The following is an 18970-nucleotide window of genomic DNA, read 5'->3' on the forward strand; positions in this document are numbered from 1 at the left end:
GAAAGCGGTGAGGTAGCGGAGCGGGGGTGCAGTGATGCAGATTCTGGGGGCTCCTGCCAGTGGTGCAATGGCCATGCTTAGTGCTGAGTTCTGGCTTTGAGACAGAGGAGAGAAGCGGTCCAGTTCGGTTCTCGACACTGGTCGGACCACGGAGGAGGACAGCAGCCGCCATCATGGAGAGCTGATGTAATCATCCCTGTTTTCTACTGATCTCAGCTCATTTAGCTACGGAACAGGTGATTTCAGGCTGGTATTTGCCTGTGTCTCGCAGACAGATCGCTCAGGCTCGGGGCTGGAGAACCAGTGGAGAATACGCCTAGGGGCTCACTCCTGGCAAGGCGTGCGCCAGGCTCTGAGCGGCCGGATTCTGGTGCCCTGGGCTGCTTTGGCCCAGGGCTGGGGAACCTGTGGAGACTGCGTGTTGAGGCCAGCTCCAAGTGGAGCGTGCGCTGAGCTCGGAGCGGCTGGGTTCTGACTCCTGGAACAGTTTTGGCCCGGGGCTGGGGAGCCCGCGGGGACTGCGTCTTTGAGCCTGCTCCCAGCGGAGCGTGCACCGAGCTTGGAGAGCTTGGAGCGGCCGGGCTCTGGCTCCCGGAGTTGCTTTGGCCTGGGGCAGGGTAACCCGTGGGTGTCGCTCCTTGCAGCCTGCTCCTAGCGGAGCGTGAGCCAGGATCGGAGAGGCCGGGTTCTGGCTCCCGAAGCTGCTTTGGCCCAGGGTTGGGGAACCTGCAGTGACTGCTTCTCGGTCTGGGTCCTGCTGGGTGCTGTGGGGGCCAGGGGCCAGAGTGGAGCTGCCGCCTGCACCCAGAGCAGGCCAAGTGACCCGCCGGCGTGGTATCACGACACCCCAACTGCAGCTGGGGCCAAAGAGAATAGCCGCCCATGCCTAGAACAGGACCAGCGACCCGATGGCATAGTAGCCAAGTCACCCCATTTGGAGTAGGGGCTGTGCAGAGCCGCCGTCTCAGCCTGCAAGGTAGGCAGACCTGCGTCCCACTGGCAGGACAGGCCCGGTAGCCTGCCAGCGTGGTGGACACGTAGCACCGAGGCAGTCACGTCACACTGGTTGGAGCGGGGGTGGAACAGAGCTGCCGCCCGTGTCTGGAAAAGGCCCAGCGCCCAGCGACCCGTTGGAGAGGCAGTCAGGTACCCCCATTGGGAGTGGGGGCTGAGCAGAACGGCTGCCCGAGCCCGCAAGGTAGGCAGACCTGTGACCCACCGGCGGAACAGGCCTAGAGGCCTGCCAGCGTGGTAGACACATCACACCAGTTGGAGTAGGGGCCAAGCAGAGCTGCCACACACATCCTGATCAGGACCAACGACCCGAGGGCGTGGTAGATACGTCACCACAATTGGAGTGGGGGCAGAGCAGAGCCGCCACCCGCGCCCGCAGGGTGGGCAGACCTGTGACCGACCAGCGTGGTAGACAGATCACCCTAATTAGAGGAGGAGCACAGTCACTACCCGCCCTGCAAGGGAGATTTCCCAACTATACAAGAGCAATATAAATAAATAGGGGGAAAATTTCAAAAACACAATAGTTTCACCAAGCAGAAAGAAACGCGAGCAGCATGAAAAGACAAGGAAAGAAAGGACCACAAGCAATGCAGGTCAACTCAACTTTAGAAGAGGTAATAGCTGCAACAGATGGAATGTCAGATAAAGAGTCCAGGATATAAATGCTTCAGATGATCTGGAGTCTCAAGGAAGACATAAGACAGCAAAATCAGACAATGAAAGATCACTTTGACAAGGAACTACATAAACAAATCCAGGAAGTAAAAGATCAATTACACAGGGAGATAGAGGTAATAAAAAACAAACAAATAGAAATCCTAGAAACACAGGAAGCAATAAACCAACTTAAAAACTCAATTGAGAATACTACCAGCAGAGTAGAACACTTAGAAGATAGAACATCAGACAATGAAGACAAAGTATTTCAACTTGAAAAGAACATAGACAGCTCAGCAAGACTGCTAAGAAACCATGAGCAGAACATCCAAGAAATATGGGATAACATTAAAAGACCAAACTTAACAGTCATTGGGATACAGGAAGGTATAGAGGTCCAAACCAAAGGAATGAGCAATCTATTCAATGAAATAATACAAGAAAACTTCCCAGACTTGAAGAATGAGATAGAATTCCAAATCCTAGAAGCCTACAGGACGGCGAATGTGCAAAATCATAAGAGATCCACACCTAGACACATTATAATGAAGATGCCCAACATACAGAATAAGGAGAGAATTTTAAAAGCTACAAGAGAAAGAAAGCAGATTACATTTAGGGGTAAACCAATCAGGATAACAGCTGATCTCTCAACACAGACTCTGAAAGCTACAAGATCCTGGAATAACATATTTCAAACACTGAAAGAAAATGGGTTCCAACCAAGAATCGTGTATCCGGCGAAATTAAGCTTCAGGATGGAAGATGGAATTAAAACCTTCCACGATAAACAAAAGTTAAAAGAATTCGCAGCTAGAAAACCATCTCGTCAAAAAATCCTTGGCAAAACATTACAGAAAGAGGAAATGGAAAATAACAATGAAAACCAACAGTGGGAGGTAGGACAGTAAAGGGGGGAAAGTAATCAAAGAGGAAAACAAATCAGGTTTAGTAACATTAATAAACAAATATGGCTGGAAGAACACACCATATCTCAATAATAACCCTAAACGTTAATGGCTTAAACTCACCAATTAAGAGACACAGGCTAGTTGAATGGATCACAAAACAAGACCGAACAATATGCTGCCTACAGGAGACGCATTTGATAGGAAAAGATATACACAGACTGAAGGTGAAAGGTTGGGAAAAATCATACCACTCATATGGACTGCGGAAACAAGCAGGAGTGTCCATACTCATATCTAATAAAATAGATTTCAAGCCAAAGTTAATCAAAAGGGATAAAGAGGGACACTACATACTGCTCAAGGGAACCATATACCAACAAGACATAACAATCATAAATATATATGCCCCAAACAATGGTGCAGCTATGTTCGTCAAGCAAACTCTTCTCAAGTTCAAGAGTCTACTAGACCACCATACAATAATCATGGGAGACTTCAACACACCTCTCTCACCACTGGACAGATCTTCCAAACAAAAGTTAAATAAGGAAACTATAGAACTCAATAACACAATTAATAACCTAGACTTAATTGACATATATAGAATATACCACCCAACATCAAGCAGTTACACTTTTTTCTCAGCAGTACATGGATCCTTCTCAAAAATAGATCATATATTATGTCACAGGGCAACTCTTAGACAATATAAAGGAGTAGAGATAATACCATGCATCTTATCTGATCATAATGGAATGAAACTGAAAAATCAACAATAAAAGAAGGAAGGAAAAATCATGCATCACTTGGAGAATGAACAATAGGTTACTGAATGATCAATGGGTTATAGAAGACATCAAGGAGGAAATTAAAAAATTCTTAGAGATAAATGAAAACACAGACACAACATATCAGAATCTATGGGACACATTGAAAGCAGTTCTAAGAGGAAAATTCATTGCTTGGAGCGCATTCCTTAAAAAAAGAAAAACCAACAAATAAATGATCTCATACTTCATCTCAAAATCCTAGAAAAAGAAGAGCAAAACAACAGCAAAAGAAGTAGAAGGCAAGAAATAATTAAAATCAGAGCTGAAATTAATGAAATTGAAACAAAAGAAACAATTGAAAAAATTGATAAAACTAAAAGTTGGTTCTTTGAAAAAATAAATAAAATCGACAGACCCTTAGCCATGCTAACGAAGAGAAGAAGAGAGAGAACTCAAATTACTAGCATACAGGATGAAAAAGGCAATATCACAACAGACACTTCAGAAATACAGAAGATAATCAGAAATTATTTTGAATCCTTATACTCCAATAAAATAGAAGATAGTGAAGGCATAGATAAATTTCTTAAGCCATATGATCTGCCCAGATTGAGTCAGGAGGATATAGACAACCTAAACAGACCAATAACAATAGAGGAAATAGAAGAAACCATCAAAAGACTACCAACTAAGAAAACCCCAGGACCGGATGGGTATACAGCAGAGTTTTACAAAACCTTTAAAGAGGAACTAACACCAATACTTTTCAAGCTATTTCAGGAAATAGAAAAAGAGGGAGAACTTCCAAATTCATTCTATGAGGCCAACATCACCCTGATTCCGAAACCCGACAAAAATGTGGCATTTATACACAATGGAGTATTACTCTGCATTAAAAAATGAGAAAATCATAGAATTTGGAGGGAAATGGATGGCATTAGAGCAGATTATGCTAAGTGAAGCTAGCCAATCCTTAAAAAACAAATGCCAAATGACTGCTTTGATATAAGGGGAGTAACCAAGGACAGGATAGGGATGAAGAGCTTGAGAAGAAGATTAACATTAAACAGGGATGAGAGGTGGGAGGGAAAGGGAGTAAGAAGGGAAATCGCATGGAAATGGAAGGTGATCCTAAGGGTTTTACAAAATTACATATAAGAGGAAATGAGAGGTAAGAGAAGAATAATACAAGTGGAAGAAATGATTTACAGTAGAGGGGGTAGAGAGAGAAATGGGGAGGGGAGGGGAGGGGAGGGGAGGGGGGATAGTAGAGAATAGGATAGACAGCAGAATACATCAGACACTAGAATGGCAACATGTAAATCAATGGAAGTGTAACTGATGTGATACAGCAATCTGTATACGGGGTAAAAATGGGAGTTCATAACCCACTTGAATCAAACTGTGAAATATGATATATTAAGAACTATGTAATGTTTTGAACGACCAACAATTAAAAAAAAGAAAAAATAAATAAAAAAAAGGAAGAGCAAAACAACAGCAAATGTAGCAGAAGGCAAGAAATAATTAAAATCAGAGCGGAAATCAATGAAATTGAAACAAAAGAAACTATTGAAAAAATTAACAAAACTAAAAGTTGGTTCTTCGAAAAAATAAATAAGATCGACAGACCTTTAGCCATGCTAATGAAGAGAAGAAGAGAGAGAACTCAAATTACTAACATACGGGATGAAAAAGGCAATATCACAACAGATGCTACAGAAATACAGAAGACAATTACAAATTATTTTGAAAACCTATATTCCAATAAAATAGAAGATAGTGAAGACATCGATAAATTTCTTAAGTCATATGATTTGCCCAGACTGAGTCAGGAGGATACACACAACTTGAACAGACCAATATCAATGGATGAAATTGAAGAAGCAATCAAAAGACTACCAACCAAGAAAAGCCCAGGACCGGATGGGTATACAGTGGAGTTCTACAAAACCTTTAAAGAAGAATTAATACCAATACTTTTCAAGCTATTTCAGGAAATAGAAAAAGAGGGAGCTCTTCCAAATTCATTCTATGAGGCCAACATCACCCTGATCCCGAAACCAGACAAAGACACCTCAAAGAAAGAAAACTACAGACCAATATCTCTAATGAACCTAGATGCAAAAATCCTCAATAAAATTCTGGCGAATCGAATACAAAAACACATCAAAAAAATTGTGCACCATGATCAAGTAGGATTCATCCCTGGGATGCAAGGATGGTTCAACATACGGAAATCAATAAATGTTATTCACCATATCAATAGACTTAAAGATAAGAACCATATGATCAACTCGATAGACGCAGAGAAAGCATTCGACAAAGTACAGCATCCCTTTATGTTCAAAACATTAGAAAAACTAGGGATAACAGGAACTTACCTCAACATTGTAAAAGCTATCTATGCTAAGCCTCAGGCTAGCATCATTCTGAATGGACAAAAGTTAAAGGCATTCCCTCTAAAATCTGGAACAAGACAGGGATGCCCTCTATCACCACTTCTATTCAATATAGTTCTTGAAACACTGGCCAGAGCAATTAGACAGACAAAAGAAATTAAAGGCATAAAAATAGGAAAAGAATAACTTAAATTATCACTATTTGCAGATGACATGATTCTATACCTAGAAGACCCAAAAGGGTCTACAAAGAAACTACTAGAACTAATAAATGAATTCAGCAAAGTGGCAGGATATAAAATCAACACGCATAAATCAAAGGCATTTCTGTATATCAGCGACAAAACTTCTGAAACGGAAATGAGGAAAAACACTCCATTCACAATATCCTCAAAAAAAATAAAATACTTGGGAATCAACCTAACAAAAGAGGTGAAAGATTTAAACAATGAAAGCTACAGAACCCTAAAGAGAGAAGTAGAAGAAGATCTTAGAAGATGGAAACATATACCCTGTTCATGGATAGGCAGAACTAACATTATCAAAATGGCGATATTACCAAAAGTTCTCTATAGGTTTAATGCAATGCCAATCAAAATCCCAACAGCATTTCTTGTAGAAATAGATAAAGCAATCATGAAATTCATATGGAAAAATAAAAGACCCAGAATAGCAAAAGCAATTCTAAGCAGAAAGTGTGAATCACGTGGTATAGCGATACCAGATTTCAAACTATATTACAGAGCAATAGTGACAAAAACAGCATGGTACTGGTACCAAAACAAGCGGGTGGACCAATGGTATAGAATAGAGGACACAGAGACTAATCCACAAAGTTACAACTATCTTATATTTGATAAAGGGGCTAAAAGCATGCAATGGGGGAAGTATAGCATCTTCAACAAATGGTGCTGAGAAAACTGGAAATCCATATGCAACAAAATGAAACTGAATCCCTTTCTCTCACCATGCACAAAAGTTAACTCAAAATGGATCAAGGAGCTTGACATCAAATCAGAGACTCTGCGTCTGATAGAAGAAAAAGTTGGCTCCGATCTGCATATTGTGGGGTCGGGCTCCAAATTCCTTAATAGGACACCCATAGCACAAGAGTTAATAACAAGAATCAACAAATGGGACTTAATTAAACTAAAAAGTTTTTTCTCAGCAAGAGAAACAATAAGAGAGGTAAATAGGGAGCCTACATCCTGGGAACAAATCTTTACTCCTCACACTTCAGATAGAGCCCTAATATCCAGAGTATACAAAGAACTCAAAAATTAGACAATAAGATAACAAATAACCCAATCAACAAATGGGCCAAGGACCTGAACAGACACTTCTCAGAGGAGGATATACAATCAATCAACAAGTACATGAAAAAATGCTCACCATCTCTAGCAGTCAGAGAAATGCAAATCAAAACCACCCTAAGATACCATCTCACTCCAGTAAGATTGGCAGCCACTATGAAGTCAAACAACAAGTGCTGGCGAGGATGCGGAGAAAAGGGTACAGCTGTACATTGCTGGTGGGACTGCAAATTGGTGCGGCCAATTTGGAAAGCAGTATGGAGATTCCTGGGAAAGCTGGGAATGGAACCACCATTTGACCCTGCTATTGCCCTTCTCGGACTATTCCCTGAAGACCTTAAAAGAGCATGCTACAGGGATACTGCCACATCGATGTTCATAGCAGCAGAATTCACAATAGCTAGACTGTGGAACCAACCCAGATGCCATTCAATAGATGAATGGATAAAAAAAATGTGGCATCTATACACAATGGAGTACTATGCAGGAATAAAAAATGACAAAATCATAGAATTTGCAGGGAAATGGATGGCACTAGAGCAGATTATGCTTAGTGAAGCTAGCCAATCCCTAAAAAACAAATGCCAAATGTCTTCTTTGATATAATGAGAGCATTATGAACAGAGCAGGGAGGAAGAGCAGGAAGAAAAGATTAACATTAAACAGAGACATGAGATGGGAGGGAAAGGGAGAGAAAAGGGAAATTGCATGGAAATGAAGGGAGACCCTCATTGCTATACAAAATTACATATAAGAGGTTGTGAGGGGAATGAAAAATAAACAAGGAGAGAAATGAATTACAGTAGATGGGGTAGAGAGAGAAGATGGGAGGGGAGGGGGGATAGTAGGGGATAGGAAAGGTAGCAGAATACAACAGTTACTAATAGGGCATTATGTAAAATTGTGGATGTGTAACCGACGTGATTCTGCAATCTGCATTTGGGGTAAAATTGGGAGTTCATAACCCACTTCAATCTAATGTATGAAATATGATATGTCAAGAGCTTTGTAATGTTGTGAACAACCAATAAAAAAATAAAATTAAAAAAAAAAAAGAATGAAGAGTGAGCTCCTTGGACTGTGGAGAGCAAGAGAGTCTCTGAGAAGGTGGCACTGCTAAATGTTGAACCAATGACCCGTGTGGTCTGTACCTCAGTTTTGTCATCTGTAAAATCAGGATGATAACAGCACCAACCTAATAGGGTTGTTGTGAGGATTCACAAGTTAATAGGTACAAAGCACTTAGAAGAATGATGCACAGAAGGGTCAGCATAAGGGTCACCTATGCTTCACATTCTTATATTACAGTACAGAAAGAGCTCCCAGCTATATTGTTACATGAGAACAAAGCTCAGAGGAATGTGTGTAGAATGCTGTATGTGGCATATAAAACAAGTAAAATTGAAAAGACATATTTATACTTTTTGCATAAAAGAGCTCTGGAAGGAGATTTTTAAAATGAATAAAAGTGTTTACCTGGTTTATCTTTGGATGGAGAAATGGGGAGAAGTAGGAGATGGAGGCATAGATAAAAGCACAACTTTTCAGTGTACACTGTATTTTCATTGAATTTGAGGCTTTTAAGCTAGGCGAATATATTAGCCATTCAAAACATTATGTTAGCTGGGTGCGGTGGCGCACACCTGTCATCCCACAGCTCAGAAGGCTGAGGCAGGAAGATCAGGAATTCAAAGTCAGCCTCAGCAAAGACGAGGTGCTAAACAACTCAGTGAGACCCTGTCTCTAAATAAAATACAGAACAGGGCTGGGGATGTGGCTCAGTGGTTAAGCGACCCTGGGTTCAATCCTGGTGCAAAAAAAAAAAAAAAAAAAAAAAAAAAAAAAAAAAAAAACAAGAAATAAACATTATGTTAAAAACAACAGTATTCATTAATCCAACTAGCATTTTTCTCATCTTCTGTCATCAAAATGGTATGAAGGACACTCTGTAGGATTAAAAAGGACATGGACAAAGGCAAGGTCCTGGTCTCTGTCTGCCAGAAGTGTGGGCTCCACCTGGAGAGACAGAGCATGCACAGGAGGGACAGCCAGGAGGAAGGGCATCCTACCCGGGTACATACAACACTATGGGCTCCCACTTTGGTCATGCTGACAGGGGATGGCTCTTCAGAGGTACTTACCCCGTTGTATAAGGGATGTTGATGCCCCCTAGATTGATGCTTTCACATCCAACAATAAATAGGGTTGAAAAACACAATAAAGACACACCGCTGCAGATCATTGCTAATTTTGCAGATTCTCTTGCACCAAGTTTCAATTTTTTTATAATGTAGCCTCCGAGGACAATACCAACACCAGCACTGGGGACAATAATAACACCTGGAAAAAAGAGAAGGGGAGGGTTAATTTGAACTAACATACATGGTTGTTTGTCTTTTCCAATTATTCTGTTTCTGTTTGCTCATTAGTACTAGAGTAAAGAATTTTAAACTTGTTGTCATCAATAAATAAAAGGGTGTGTGATTCTGTAGTATAATATCACTTTCAAAACCTAATGATCAACAAAGGACTCACATCCTGATGTTATAAAGAACTTTAACAAAGCAATAAGATAAACAACCCCTTAGAAAAGTAGGCAAAACTTGAATCGAACCTTCACCAAAGAGAAAATACAGATGACCAGTGAGCACATGAAAGGCACCCACCTCATTGCTAAGAGGGAAATACAGATTAAAACCACAGTGAAACACCACTATGAACCAATGGTAAAAATTTAAGTCACAATACCACATGTTGGCAAAGATAGAGTGTTGGGAACTCTCCACCTTGGTGGCATGTTAATACTGACACTACTTTGAAATATAAATTGGCACTATAGAGTTGAAAATATATACCCCTGTAACAGGCAATTCCATTTCTGGATCCATATTTTGAAGAAATTCATGCACCCAGGTAAAAAAGAAATTACAAGATATTTGAAACACCCTAAGAGCCAAAAACTGGCAATAAACCAAGTATCCATTAACAGATGCATTATATGTAATATATTCATATAATGCAGTATATGAATATACATTCATATATTGCAATTAAAAGGAATATACTATACAGCAATTAAAAGGAAGAAATATAGACACATATAATATGTAGCTGAATTCTACCAAGACAATGTCCAATGAAAGAAAGAAATTGCAACAGAATACTATACATGACATGTTTATACTTGCATCAAGTACTAGGAATACAGGTACATACACAGGTAATACAACTGAAAAAAAAACCCAGAAGGTAACTGTCATAAGAGCCAAGATAGTAGGGGAATCAATGATAGGAAAGAAGGGGTTCCTCTGGTGTTGAAAACATGCCATTCCATAATCTGGGTAATAGCTACTGCTATGGCCTGAATGGTCTGAATGTCCCCCCAAAAATTCATATGTTGACATATGTGGGATTCGGGTATGATTAGATCGTCAAGGTGGAGGCCAAATGAATGGGATAAGTATTCTAATAAAGATACCCAAGAGCCAGGCTCAATGGCACAAACCCATAATGCCCGCAGCTTGGGAGGCTGAGGCAATAGGATCATGAGTTCAAAGCTATCCTCAGCAACTTAGTGAGACCCTGTCTCTAATTAAACATAAAAATGGAGTGGGGATGTGGTTCAGTGGCTAAGTGCCCCTCAGTTCAATCCCTGGTACCAAAAACAAAACAAAACACAAACAAACCCTGAGAGTTCCTCATCCCTCTTGCTGTGTGAGAACATGATAAGGCACCACCTAAGAGAAAGACACCAGACACCAAACCTTCTCATGTCTTGATCTTGGACTTCCAGTCTCTAGAACTGAGAAATAAATTCCCCTTGTTTATAAACCATCCTTTCTATGGTTATCTTGTTGCAGCAACCCAAACAGACGAAACAAATGTTTCCTTTATATTTATTCCTTATCTCTATATTTTAGTCAATGCATTTATTTCACAGTAAAAAATAATAATATAGAAATAATTTTACAATCTAAAAGAGGTTACACGTAGGTGATAGATAATTAGAATGTAATGCAATTGTTCTACCAAGGGCACGGAGAATACAGGAGAAGAGGCACTTTTTTCTTCCCTGGGAGAAGTCAGCAAGGCCTTCTCACAGAGGCAGTAAGTTGATACCACAGATGAGACAGAATTTGTCCAATGGCCCAGCACAGAGAGAACATCCTATACAAAGGAAATACATGCCGAGAAGCAGGAGATAATGGAATTGAGAATTCAGAGCAGTCCACAATATTGGGAGGGTGGAAGGCAAGTTGTTGGGAGGTGGTAGAATATGGGGATAAGAGGTTAGGAAGAGTGAGACCATGAGAGACAAGGAAAGATGCTCAGACTGTATGTCTGGACAGGTCCCTGGAGAATCCTGAGCTGGGTCAGATGGGATGGGAGTGGTACATTGTGAAGACTCCTCTAAGATAGATGTGAGGGAGCTTAGCTGGGGTGAACACATGAGTCAGAGAAGTGGTCCGGAGGGTAACTGCAAAGGTCCTGTGAGCCACAGTAAGGCTCTGCCCTGGTAGCACAATAAACTAGATAATGAGGCTGGGGGAGAAGGAAGACCAGTGCACGACACCCAGGCAGGGGGATCCAGAATAAGAGGGTAAGGTGTCGGGGGCTATTCCATGGTCTCCACGGTGCACACGCTGAGTTGAAGGCCCGTGGAATTACCAGACAGAAATGCCTCCCACTGTCCTACCTGGGGGCTGTAAGCTCCAGGAAGAGCCAGGCTGGGGGTGTAACCTGTAGTTGAATTCATGGCAGAGCTGGGATGTTACAAGATGGCACAGAGTGAGAAAGGAAAAGAGCCAAAACCCAAAGAAAGCTGAAAAGAAGCAGCCACAGAAGCAAAAGGAAATCCAGAAAAGAGAAATGTCACAACGGAGATAAAACTTGGGATTTGTAACCATGTCATCACAGACTAGCTTCCTAAACTTTCTAAGCCAGACATCTTTACTAAGGAGCTGTGCACCTTTCATGTGAGAACCAAGATGGCACGCACTCTGTGGGTAGATACAGTACATAGCATATGGTACACAATATAAACTGTAGGAACAGTCGGAGCAACTGTGCCATAGAAAACCAAGGAGAGAGAGTTTCCAGGAGAGAATGGAAAGGGGTGTCAAATGCCTCAGAAATCCAGTAAGGAAGACTGAAACGAAACCATCATGTGCCTGGAAACCTTGGCAAGAGCAATTTTAAGGGTGTCATAAAAGAAGAAGCCAGACTGCAATGGCTTGAGAAGTCAGTCTTAAGACTGTGGAGACTGAGACTTGATTGATCTTTCTAGAACTCTGGCTATTAAAGGAAGGAGGGGTAGAAGTCTACAGTTAGAGTGAAGCCAAAGTAAACCTGAGGTTCAGGGAGGGAGTCGTCTGTTTGCTAAGATGCAGAGGGGACTTGTGTCTGTTTACATACTGAGGAAAATACACTACAACAGAGTGGGAGGTTGAAGGCAGAGGAGAAAGATAGCTAATGACAATACAAGATCCTTGAAAAGTCAACACAGATCATCTGTTTAGCCCTGGAGAAGGCTTCACCTAGACCAGAACAGGGAACAAGTCTGCAAGGGGGCGGCAGCTGCACAAATGTTAACTCTCCCTTTTGGTTATGTTTCCATTACTTTGGAAACAATGTAATATGTGTTGCAATAAAATATTTGAAAAACAGAAAAATATGAAAGAACATAATTGAATGCTTTCATATTTAACTGCTTACATTCTGGCATAGTTTGTTTCCTTAGGAAAAACAATGATGACATGATATATATTCATATTTTATAGCTTTATTTTGGGTGTTATGTACAATTGGAAACAAAACCAACTCTTAGAAGAGATACTGAGAACTTTGCATGTGACCAAGAGTTGGCATAACTCTAGCAGCACTCAATAGGAACTTGTAATGGTCTTGGCACATGGAGGGCCCTGATACATCCAATACCAGCTGAGTAGATGGGTATGGCTGGTGGCTTGTCCTAGCATGTCAACAGTCCCCATAAAGAGCAGAAGAAGATGGTTAGATTAATCTGAAATCATGGTTTTGCCTGGCAACCATTTTGTCATCTTCATCAGAGTCCCATAAAATAGCTAATGGCCCTTTTATGGATGAGGAAATTGAAGGTTCAGAGCAGTGACTTGCCTAATAGTGCAGACAGAGAGGAAGAGGAAGGGGTGTAAGAGACTAAAAATTGACTTCTTGTGTTCCCAGCCCAGCACGCCAGATCCACATTACCACATCAGCCACTTAGAGCCAAGAGGAACCTGAAATCTTACAGGTAAATTGGGAGCTTCATGATGAGAGAAGCTGATTAATAAAGCATCCTCCTCATTAAGGAAAAGCACACAGGTTGTGAATGTGATCAGAGAGGCAGAATTTTACCCTCAGAGTGAAAATGGTCCACTGACAAAAGTTCTATTTCCATTGAACAATTTATGGAGTGCCAGTTACCATGCAAAGCTCAGATAACAAAAACAAAAGTCCTCCTGTTCAGAACTAAGTCATAATTTTAAAACAGGATAATTTGACTATGCATCTTAGTATTCATTCAGTCTTAAAAATGTAAAATTTGTCATCAGTAAATATTAGGATGCATCAAATGGGATGAAGACGCACTAACATTTTCTCCTTATATCCCAAAGGTCTTCTAAATCTCACCACTCTGTTGAAACGGGAAGCCTGTTAATCATCTTTTTTTTTTTTGTTTGTTTGTTTGTTTGGTTGGTTTTTTTGTTTGGTTTGGTTTTTTTAGGATTGAACCCAGGGCCTTGTGCATGCAAAGCAAGCACTCTACCAACTGAGCTATGTCCCCAGCCCCAAGTCTGTTAATCTTTATAACTCTCAGAAAGACGCTCAAATGTTTGGTTTGGGGAATTTCAGTCATCCTGAGATAGACAGGCAAGATTTGGCGCTGGGGAACAGTGGGAACCGGGTTAGGGCAGGAGAGCCTCACGGTGTTCTCTCAAAGCCAGCTCTGGGTAAACCAGCTGGAGTTTGGGGTTAGCTCCTGCAGGGAACTAGGGTTCCCCTATGGTCTTACTCCCTTTGTGAGGATGGGGATCATACAAAAGAGAGCGCTCTCAGCAGAAGTTACTGTCCTGCCTCTAACCCAGTCTGAGTTTAATTTCACTTCCTTGGCTGGTCCCCAGACCCCAAAGTCACGCACGCGTCCCCATCCTCTGCTCCTCTGAGCCTACCACGCCCGCCCTTTTCCCAGTCTCAGGAGGACCACGCTGTGGCCCCCTGAGTTCCTTCTCCGCGCGCCCCCTAGTGGCCAGGACAAGGCGAGCGCGGGGACAGGTGAACTGGGAAATCACATTAATTGGTTTAGCAGGTTTGAGGGGAGAGTTTGAGGCGGATAGAGTTGGAAAAATGGGAATGCTGCACCAAGACCAGGGACTCATGGCCTGAGGGACCAATAGCAGAAGACAGAGGTCAATGCAACTCCAGATATGGGTTCTGTAGCCAGACTCCCAGAGTTCAAAACTCGGCTCAGCCACCTACAATCTGCATGTCTTTGGGCAAGTTACTGAACATTTCCAGGATTCATATTCTCTATTTTGTAAAATGTTGGTAATAGTAGTACCACCCTCAAAGGATTGTTGGGATTAAGATCTTATGCTTAAGATCTGACCCACAATTTATATCCAATGAACATTGGTAATCATCACCTCCACCATTTATAAATTGCTATCATCTGTCTAAAATTAACAAGTTTAACTTTTGCACACATACTGGAATTATAATTAGGCTAGATTGTACATGTTACTTACAAGCAATAAAATTTTTATTTAATCTATGGGATTGAATTTAAGCAATCTATTAGTGACCCAATATAAACTTCTGTGTGTTCCTTAATATATAGAACTTTTATATTTAACTATTATATGTGCCTAAACACAAAACAGTTATATATTTATCTACATGTGCATATCTCTGAATCTAAAGAACTCACCACAACATTAAGTGGTGGCAAAGCAGAAGATTCTTCTTTGTTAATAAATGGTCTGGAAATACCCTGATACTTTTCAGTTGGACTACCCTGTGACTCTGTTATCTTCTCATTTATCCAAGGAAGTTGGCATAATAATTGTTCCTTCTCCTAATGTCAAGCACTGTTATCCCATAACATTAGATTTTGAAACTTTTGTTCTGGGTCACAATATTACTTGTCCTTGTTTGCATGGAACTGAAGTGTCTTCATGGAAAGTGACAGTTATTTAATTTCTAACTATTTAAGCTACTGGATGAACTTTTCCTCTTTACTCCAGTTTTCTCAACATATAGACATCACCTGTATTATAAGTAGACACATAAAACATACCTAAACTTAACATATGACTGGGAGCACAAGAAGTCCTTGTATGAAGGAGAGGACAAAAAATAGGCAGCCCAATCATTATTGAGAATGATTGGGGAACTTCAGTTGTCTGTTGTTGAGTTGTTAAGGACAACAGTTTGCATTTATGGTACATATTGCCACCATCTATTGTGTTTACTTTTCCATCTTTCTACCAGGTTCATGAACACAGAGGGTCTATATCCTCCTTATCTGCCTTATTGTCTAGTACTTACCAGGCTTGGTTTGAATATATGAATGAATAAACAAATTTCATTATGTAGAATTTATCATATAAAATCTTTGAGTGATTTATTCATTCATTTCCATTTTCAATTATTCTTTTCCCTAGGCTACATCCCTTTTCACAAATATAAAATCTGATACCTAATTTGCGACTAATAAAACTTGCTAAAATCATTTGAAAACTGACAGGTAGTAAATATCTAGATTGATGCCTGGAAAACCTTTCTTTAACCAAAATTATGAATTGAACACTAGCAAAAGCTTATGGTGGCAAGCCAAAGGTAACAGATCAAGTGATGTCAGTCTCACATATCTCTTTTCTATTGGCAAGTCACAGTGGTGCGGAATGTCCCACCGTGGTGAACTAAGTGAACGCAGATGGGTTCTAAGAATTTTCACCACCCTTATGCTCGTGGATCCAGATTCACTGTTCTTGTCTGGTTTTGCACAGCCAAAATTTTCTTTAGTTACATTGAAAATAAATGGCTTGCAAATGTGACTGTAAGTAAATAAGGAATATCATTTTGTTACATTTACTTTTTGTTTAATAAAGAATATCACTGTAAACCATTAATGATGTCCAGATTCTGTTGTTACCTTTGGGGAAGAGCTAGTGCAGGGAAGAGGAGAGAAAACAGGATGAGTGTCTGAAAAAGAATGAAATACAAATCATTTATTTACTCATTCATTTTCCCTCTCCCTTCACACACATGTATGCATATGCCTGCACGCACACACAAACACAAACACACACACATGAGGGAGGGGTGGGGATGTGGACTAATGGCCAGGTAGTATGGTAATCTACTTTTAGTGTAGTCATTCATTTAATGCTCAGTATTTTATGGATTTTAATATTCTGAAATCAAAAAATGCCTTACAACAAGAGTATCTTAGCCTTATGTAAGGATCTAACTAGCGTTTTTCTTTCACAGTGACTCAAAATTATGGGGCATCTTACCATCAGAGGTGTCTTAGATAGGAAGGAGTATAATGTTCTCCCCACATCATATCTAATGATTGGGAGAGAACATAAGTCAACCCAAATATGCTTAACTTTTCTAAATCCTATTCTTCCAACCTTGTGACTCAAAATAAATTCTCCTCTTGCCTTATTTTACCTTTTAAAATTTCCATTCTTGCAAACATTTCCTTGACGAAAACAATTATCAGTTACTGTCAGTGGGGAACAACTAAAGAGAATGTTTGAAAAATCCCAAACATTGAAGCTCACAAATTTTAAATTGCCTGAGAATAGAAAGCACAGTAAGTATACATTCTCAAAACTCTACATAAATCTGTGAAGAAGAAAAAAAGCACAATCCCAATTGTACATATCCCATATCCCAATCTTACTGTTTTGAAAAATTAGGAATCCCTTCACAACAATGAACTGGGTGTATCATTAGAATTGATTTTTTTTAAGAATTTGGGGCTGTTTTAAGACACACAGCAAACTATTTCTTTAAGCCCATGATATTTCATACTATGACTTCAAGCCAAATTGGATTTTGGATTAAGAGAAGCAGCCTGAGGATGTAGAGCTAAACTATATATGTCACAAAGGTTATCAGTACTGAAAAGATGTCTGTAAGTGAAGTAAAGGAAGTTCATGGATTCATTTTAAAACTTCTCCTGAGGCAGGCAGGCCAGTAGAGTAGCCAGGCTAACACAGGGCTGAAGACCATCGGTCTCAAGTTTTCCCCTCTAAAGCTTCAGGACACTGAGTCCAGCAGGTCTGCTCCAAACTCTCGTCTCCTTTAACTTATTAATAAAGGCTTTTTACTAATGAAGGAATTACACTCTTCTAAAAACCTGAGTCTCGATGTCTTCAGCATGAAGATATCCATACAAAGCCCATATTTTCCTTCTCTTAGGCCCAGTGGATCTCATTAGCCTGTAATAACACCGTCTTCAACTCTTTGCCAACTCAGGGAATCATTGTGCAGTAGCAGAGAAATATGAGAACCCCAATCTTGGGAATTCAAAGTTTTGGGAGCACTGAAGGAAAGGTAATGAAAAGAACATTCAACAGAGAAAAACAACCAGGCTTTTCATTTCAGATTTCTGCCAAGCTGTGGCTGAAATAATGCACAAACACCAATGCCAAGCTGTGTCATGAAAGGGACTCTAAAATCAAATTAAATTAATATTTCATCTTTTATGGCTCACCAGCCTAAAAGCATTTTCTGAATCCAGGCAATAAAACCACAGAGGGCAAAACAACTTGAAATGATGAAATGCAAAAATCAGTGTTTACTTCCGTTTCTTTTTCCCCCTTGAAGGTGAAAAGTTTTAACCCATCACTACGGGGGGGGGGGGGGGGTGGCAGAAGGCAGGAAAGGCCTTCTGTAGAGGAAATCAATACCTTATTAGAGGTACTAGAGGAATAATAGTACCTTACTAACTTTTTCAGTTATCAAAATAAGCCTCAAATGAAGTTACAATGCTGAAGTTTTCATTTATAGAGGCCAAGCCTGCAGATGTGGGCTCCAGCCAAATGCAAAGCCCTCTTCAAAGGCCCTTCCGGCCAGATCCATTTTCTTTTTTTGGCGGGGGGGGGGGGGCATATTAGGGGAGGGGTTCTGGGGATTGAACTCAGGGGCACTCAACCACTAAACCACATCCCCGAGGCTGGCTTTGAACTTGCAATCCTCCTGCCTCAGCCTCCTGAGCTGTTGGCATTGCAGGCATGTGCCACCACACCCGGCCCCAGATCCAATTTCTGTCAGCAGTTTTCAACTTCTCAGTCCAATGTTGACAAATCCAGTAGCTCTCAGAGCTCTCCCATGGAGAAGGTTAAGCATCATTATGGACACCAACAGCTGACCTGCAAAAACCTGACAAAGCTATCTCCTGGGAGAAGCAAGCAGATTTTTAAAACTCTATTTGTCTGAAAAAAAAATTTTTTTGAGACAAACTCCTGCACACCTAAACTATACCTGTTACAGTGCCCTTGTCCCAAAAAAAGCCAGGTAGGAATTTTGCTCTTTAGAAACCATATTAATTCTGCCAGGCAACTGGGGGGAACCAAAGCAGTCATTTCATAGTAGAGTCAAATCACTAATTTGAACACATTGTGTTTTTATTTTCTTTTTTCAAATTGAAGCTTCATTGACTATAACTTATATCCTATATAATTTGCCTAGTTTAAATGCACAGCTCAATGTTTTATCGTATATTCAGAGATACATAAGCATCACCAAAACCTTAGAATATTTTCATCACCCCTACTGTGACATACTTCCTCCCAACTCCACCTTACTCACTCCCAGCCCTGTTGCTTTAAGTTTGCCTGTTTTATATAAATGGAGTCATATAA

General features: G+C 40.6%; 1 protein-coding gene across 3 annotated transcripts in view; it reads right to left on the reverse strand.

Moving 5' to 3' along the window:
* SLCO5A1 (solute carrier organic anion transporter family member 5A1) overlaps positions 1-18970 on the reverse strand; it is a 169049-nt gene that overhangs the window by 27143 nt on the left and 122936 nt on the right. For all 3 annotated transcript variants that reach the window (XM_081265950.1, XM_081265948.1, XM_081265949.1), the window contains one exon: positions 9212-9410. In XM_081265950.1, the coding sequence (XP_081122076.1) occupies positions 9212-9410 (199 nt within the window). The remainder of the gene's footprint in view (positions 1-9211; positions 9411-18970) is intronic.

Source organism: Spermophilus citellus (genome assembly GCF_964194105.1).
Source record: "Spermophilus citellus genome assembly, chromosome: 14".
NCBI lineage: Eukaryota > Metazoa > Chordata > Mammalia > Rodentia > Sciuridae > Spermophilus > Spermophilus citellus.